A 6,594-nucleotide genomic window follows, 5' to 3' on the forward strand; every position below is an offset into this window, starting at 1 on the left:
AAAGCTGTAAAACTAAACAGACCTCTTCACCCAGCAATTCAGCATCTGGAAATTCACGCTCATGGTTGTGTACAAAGCTGTATGTACTTGCACATTTATTGCAGTGTTACTTATACCACTAATACCGAGGGCTTGCTTTGAGGCACACACTGAGCAATAGCAATGTACAGACCTCATTTGGATCCTGATTTCATAAACTGTAAAGGAAAAACATCAGGACAGTTGGGAAAAGTTGAATACTGAATATTTGATGTTAAAGGGTGATTGTTAAACTTTAGTTGAAAAGATCTCCATCTTTTTGAGACACACACTGACATTTCCAACTTCACATAGGAAATGGGTTGTTGTCTGGCATTTGCTTTTTAATAACTCAGTGGGGGAGGGGGCCCTGGGAAGAGCCAAGGTGGCAGAGTGGCTGAAAGTGGACAGTGGCTGAAGCTGGTAATGAGTTCATTAGACAGTTTTGTTGTTGTTGTTGTTTTTTTTTTTTTTTTTTTTTGAGGCAGAGTCTCACCCTGTCGGCCCCAGGCTGGAATGCGATGGTGCGATCTCGGCTCAGCACAAGCTCCGCCTCCCGGGTTCACACCATTCTCCTGTCTCAGCCTCCCAAGTAGCTGGGATTACAGGCATGTGCCACCACGCCTGGCTAATTTTTGTATTTTTAGTAGAAATGGGATTTCACCATGTTGGCCAGGCTGGTCTCAAACTCCTGACCTCAGGTGATCTGCCCTCCTCGGCCTCCCACAGTGCTGGGATTACAGGTGGGAGCCACCGCGGCCAGCATAGACTGTTCTTACTCCTCTTGCATGTCTGGAATTTTTCTTAATAAAAAAATTTGGAAAGAAAAGGGAAAAAGGCAAAGAGCTTCAATTTCAAGTGAAACCATCTTGTAGACTAAGGTTTTGAAAGGCAAGTGGCAGGGTTGGGAGAGCTGTTTCTGAAGGTGCTCACTCTCTGGAATCTCTCAGACCCCAGCTTCCCAGCAGTTTTCTCTCTGTTCTCTGTGCTCCTGGAGTCCTCTGCACCGCCCCCTGCCACTGCCTCTCGTTCATTCATTTCTCAGATAGTTATGCGCAGCTCCAGGCACCAGATTCTGTGCTGGATGCTGGCAGGACCTGGAGGGCTGTCCTCAAGTGTTGATCTGCAGGACTGTCTTGATCTTTCCAGCAGTGTCATTGTGGGCACGTGACCTCAGCTTTCTGAGCCTGTTTCCACATCTGTAAAGTGCTTTCCACTTCCACCTCCTGGACTGTCGTGCAGATGTAGGAAGGAATTGCACTCAAACACTCAGCATGAAACAGGCGCTCAGTAAAAGCCCATCCAGGGGATATGAGATCAGTGAGGGACACGAAAGCAAGGTGGGCGGAAACAGCAAAACCCTTCCCATTGATGACAGCAGTTTGTGTGTCCGGCTGGCTGGTTTGCAGGCTCAACTTCACACTGAGACACTTGGACGTCACATGTGAAGCCTACGATCACTTCCGCTCCTGCCTGCACGCACTGGAGCATCTCGCAGATGGCAAGCTGCGCTTCGTGGTGGAGCCCGTGGAGGCCTCCTTCCCACAGCTCCTGGTTTACGAGCGCATCCAGCAGCTGGTAGGTCCAGGCCCCGAAGCAGGGCCGTTGGTTGCTTTATTGTGAAGCGGGTGACTCCAGGGCAAAGAGGTGATGAAGCAAGCCCTCCAAGCACAGGCTCCACCCTAGTCCTGCAGGGGCTGAAGCCTGCGTGCCTGGCACCATCTGTAGTGGAACCTGTTGGGGGAGCTACATCCTGTTCTTAATGGCCACCATGTCTGGAGAGGGGCCTACAGGCGAACCTTATCTTTTACTTTATAGCACATTTTCCCCCTGTGGGCAGTTCAGACTCCAGAGGAGGCAAGACCGCGGCAGAGGTTGTTTGGGGAACAGGAAGTCAGTGGAGGGAAGTTTGCGGGTTGCAGATCTTGGTGCAGGGGCCCCACTGGGGTAGCCACTGGTCACATCTTCACTGTGGAAGGATACCAGCCCCTCTCGGACTGAACTGGCTTTTCTATTAACTGGAGTCCAAAGGTTGAGAATTAACTTCTTTTGTTCTGTTTGCCTTTGGGCTGTGGCCTCCCTTTCTCTCTGTCTGTGGAGACCCGGGCCTAGTTCTAAGGAAAAAGGGAGGAAGAGGGAGTCACAGGGAGCTGCTGCCCTCACGCTCTGTCTCGCGTCCTGAGTGAGGGCAGCATGGAATTCGTGTGGTTTTGTGTGCGAGGAGGATCTTGTATTTATTGCTCTGCCATTTCTGGGCAGCATTAAGAGTAGCGTCACATGACCAAGAACACGCATTTCTTACAAATCAGCAGCCCCAGTACATGATGCCTAAGACGTCCCAAAAAGGCCAGGTATGGTGGCTCCCACCTGTAATCCCAGCACTCTGGGAGGCCAAGGTCGGAGGGTTGCTTGAAGCTAGGAGTTCGAGACCAGCCTGGGCAACACAGACCCCATCTCTACAAAAATCAAGAAAAAAAATTAGCCACGCATGGTGGTGCACACCTGTGGTCCCAGCTACTCTGGAGGCTGAGGTGGGAGGATTGCTTGAGCCCAGAAGTTCAAGGCTGCAGCGAGCTGCGATGGTGCCACTGCACTCCAGCCTGGGCAACAGAGTGAGATCCTGTCTCTAAAATAAAATTGTATATAAAGATCTCCCCCAAAATGGAGAGATATGGCGACTCACTGCTATTCTGGTCTCTTCTGAGTGTGTGACATCCTCTGATGCCCCTTCTGTTAATGCTGGGACTTCATGCATCCAGCCTCTCTGCCACAGTAAAACAGAACAGCCCAGAGCAACAAAGAAAGGAGTAAGCCGCCCGCCCACTCCTTCCCCAGCTCGCCTGCTCCATGGCTGACGTGTTGTCTAACTACTCTCCTTGGTGAATCACTTTCCTTCATGAAATTGTGATGCTCTCGTGTGTGCACTTCAGAAACCTGTTCTTTTCTCTGTTTGCTGCAGGAGCTCTGGAAGATCATCGCAGAACCAGTAACATGACCCATCGCCTCCACAAGGCGCGGCGTCTCGACTGTTCTTAGAGTATATTTCTAGTAAAATCAGAAGCTCACCAAAGCAACATGCTTGAGATTTTGTCATTTTAAAAATATGGTCACATGTACCTTAGACGACCCAAGATGATTTTCTGGGGTCTGTCCCTGCCTCCCAGTTGTAGCCAGAGAAGGTGGTTGCTGTGGGCTGGAGGTCACTTTAGTTGCCTCTTTCTCATGGTAGTGATGTGTGCTCCAGGGTCAAGCCGAGCCGCTTTCCTTCTCAGCTCGGTTCCACCCAGGTCAGTCATTTCAGCTGTGTGCTTTACTTGCGGTTGCGGCCCTGGCTGTGAGGTGGATTGTTGTACTGCCCTCTGTCAGCTGTTTACAGATGGGTTCACTGCCACTGCTACTATTGCCATCATATCGCCGCTCGGCACAAAAGCCTCATTTCCTCCCAGGGTTGGGTATGCTGCACCGCATCCCTGTGGTGAGCATGAGAAGGAAGAGGCAGGAGCTGGTGCCAGGAATGGACCGGCATTGGCTTTTGTATTTAATTTTAACTCTTTATCACCCAAATCAGGTACGTTTGGAATAAACCTAAGAGCCACTCTTTAGGGTCACATGCAGCTGACCAGGGTTTGTGCAGTGATCTTCCTCAGAGGTTCCCTTCAGCCTGGACTCACTTTCCCTTCGCCCCTTGGTCTCTCCATCTTATCACGTGTGCACATGTCTGTCTGTCTGGTTTTTTATCTTCTCCATCTGTGCCTCTCTCCTCCCATCTCCACGCCTTCCTGTCATCCTCTATATCTCACTGTCTCTCTCCTCTCCAGTTTTGGTCCCATCTTCCTGCTACCCTTGGCCCTCCCTGCAGCCCCTTCCCCCTGCCTTGCTACTGCTGCACACTTTGCACCAGGGCCTTGCATGGCCCCTTTCCTCCTCCCTTGCCGCTCAGGTTTCCTGGCTTCTCCATGCACTGTCCCTGCCCACACTTGCTTCTCCGCAAGCACCCAGGTTCCCTCCCTAGGCCCATCATACCCCTGGCATTGGCTAATCCCTCATGCCAGGGGCCAGGCACTTGCAAGTCTAACTTCATCTTCCCAACAAATTTAGGAGTTCCGCAGCCTTGTGATACCCACATTTCAGCGGAGAAGACTGAGGTCCAAAAAGGAAAAAGTCTCCATGAGGTCAGGGACCTTGTTGGTCTTAAATATCACTACATCCCTGGTGTATGGTCTGGCAAACAGTAGATGCTCAACACATATTGTTGAATGAACTGCTAATATAAGTTACTAATTAGGGCATTATTTCCTATTTGTGAGTGATTTTGCCTCCAGGAACATTTGGCAGTGCCTGGAGACATTTTTGGTGGTCACAAGTAGGGGAGACGGGTGCCACCAGTATCCAGTGGGTGAGGCCAGGGATGCTGCTAGACATCCTATAATGCGCTAATGCACGGAACAGCCCCCGCAACACAAAATGATCCAGCCCAAAATGTGAGTAGCGCCGAGGCAGAGAAATCCTGCTTGGAAGAAGAAAGCCAAGTACTTTAGGGAAGAAAAACGGTCTCAGCTGAACCTGTAGTGAGAGCAGGCAGGAGAGTGACCTCACCCTGCCCCTCTGGGAACAAGAAGAAAACCTATGCATGTACGTTACTATAAATCTTCAAAGAACCTAAAAGGCAGAAGTGATCCCTATTTTACATATGAGAAATCCAAAATTCAGAGAGGTTAAGCAACTTGCCCAACATCACACAGCCACCAAGGGCAGAGTCATGTTTAGAGCCCATGTCCACCCATGTCCATCTGACTCCTGAGCCTGTGCTTTTCTCGCATTCCCACTGGAGCAGCAGCAGCATCTGTGGCATCGCATGGATGCTGGTTAGAAATGCAACATCAGGCTGAGCATGTTGGCTCACTCCTGCAATCCCAATATTTTGGGAGGCCCAGGCAGGAGGATCAATTGAGGCCAGGAGTTCAACCAGCCTGGACAACAAAGCAAGACCCCATCTCTATTAAAAATTAAACAGCCAATTAGTCTGGCGTGGTGGTGTGCGCCTGCAATCCCAGCTACTTGGGAGGCCGAGGCAGGAGAATCACTTGAACCTAGGAGGCGAAGGTTGCAGTGAATCAAGATCACAACACTGCCCTCCAGCCTGGGCGACAGAGCAAGACATCTCAAAAAAAAAAATTAAAAAGTCAGGTGAGGTGCCAGGCGTGGTGGCTCATTCCTGTCATCCCAGCACTTTGGGAGGCCGAGGCGGGTGGATCACCCGAAGTCAGGAGTTTGAGACCAGCCTGGCCAACATGGTGAAACCCCGTCTCTACTAAAAATACAAAATTAGCCAGGTGTGGTGGCTTATGCCCGTAATCCCAACTACTTGGGGGGCTAAGGCAGGAGAATCACTTGAACCCAGGAGGCAGAGGTTGCAGTGAGCCAAGATCATGCCATTGCACTCCAGCCTGGGCAACAAGAGCAAAACTCCATCTCAAAAAAAAAAAAAAAAAGCCAGACGTAGTGGCTCACGCCTGTAGTCCCAGCTACTCAGAAGGCAAGGTGAGAAGATTGCTTGAGCCTAAGAATTTGAGGCTGCAGTGAGCCATGATTGCACCATCGCACTCTGGCCTGGGCAACGGAGAGAGATCCTGTCTCCAAAAAAAAAAAAGTATCAGGCCTCAGCTCAGGACCTGATTCCGAATGTGCATCTCAACGAGACACTAGGTGATTTGCGTGCACTGTAGTTTGAGAAGCTCTGGGGCCTACCACATAGCCCTCAACCTATTGCTGTTTTCTAAAATTCCTGCACAAGCTCCGTTCCTGACAGACTTGCCATAATGGAGCAGAGTTGCAGATCACGACAGGGAATATTAATAGTGAGTCTTCAAATCAGAACCCCACTAGACAGAGCCACCAGCTGGCAGTACATCAGCACTAACGGTGACAATTTCCTAGCCCTCCTGGGGACAAGCCCATAAATGTAATTGGCACCAAGCAATAGAGTTGTCACAGGTTTTACCTGCCACATTAGGGCAAACTGCTTTTGTGTCTAAACCACTCGGCCTGAAAGCTTCCTCTAAGTAGAGCCTGGAATTAATCTTGATCCACTGTAATTCAGAGTATCATCAGATTTTCATTTCCCAGAGTGGAAGCGCGCCCCCATTGCCATGTTTTATGGCCTTGTTTGAGCCTCTACAAGTGCTTGTTTGGCAGCGATATTCAGAATCACCAAACCATGGGGATGTTCTGCTAGGTAATTAGCCCAGGCCAGTGGACTCAATTCTTTTTGACACATTCTTAACATTTTCAGAAAAATACGTGGCCCAAGGAGGGGACTTGGCTGTTCAGCTGCAGCCTGCATGGGAAAGAATTGTTAAAACCAACAAAGCCAGGCACAGTGGCTCACACCTGTAATTCCAGCACTTTGGGAGGCCGAGGTGGGTGGATCACCTAAGGTCAGGAGTTCGAGACCAGCCTGGCCAACATGGTGAAACCCCGTCTCTACTAAAAATACAAAAAAAAAAAAAAAAAATTAGCTGGGCGTGGTGGCGGTCGCCTGTAATCCCAGCTAGTTAGGAGGCTGAGGCAGGAGAA

The 6,594-nt window shown here is 50.1% G+C and overlaps 1 protein-coding gene across 2 annotated transcripts in view; it reads left to right on the forward strand.

Moving 5' to 3' along the window:
* Window positions 1-3,092, forward strand: part of METTL22 (methyltransferase 22, Kin17 lysine) — a 25,294-nt gene extending 22,202 nt beyond the window's left edge. Inside the window, exons 10-11 of one of the 2 annotated variants that reach the window (XM_054455193.2) lie at window positions 1,428-1,596; window positions 2,978-3,092. In XM_054455193.2, coding sequence (XP_054311168.2) covers window positions 1,428-1,596; window positions 2,978-3,013 — 205 coding nt within the window. In that variant the 3' untranslated portion in view covers window positions 3,014-3,092. Of the gene's footprint in view, window positions 1-1,427 lie in introns of both variants that reach the window. The other variant, XM_063654643.1, reaches the window with a different exon arrangement.
* Window positions 3,093-6,594: the final 3,502 nt, after the last annotated feature.

This window comes from Pongo pygmaeus, chromosome 18, assembly GCF_028885625.2.
Source record: "Pongo pygmaeus isolate AG05252 chromosome 18, NHGRI_mPonPyg2-v2.0_pri, whole genome shotgun sequence".
Lineage (NCBI taxonomy): Eukaryota > Metazoa > Chordata > Mammalia > Primates > Hominidae > Pongo > Pongo pygmaeus.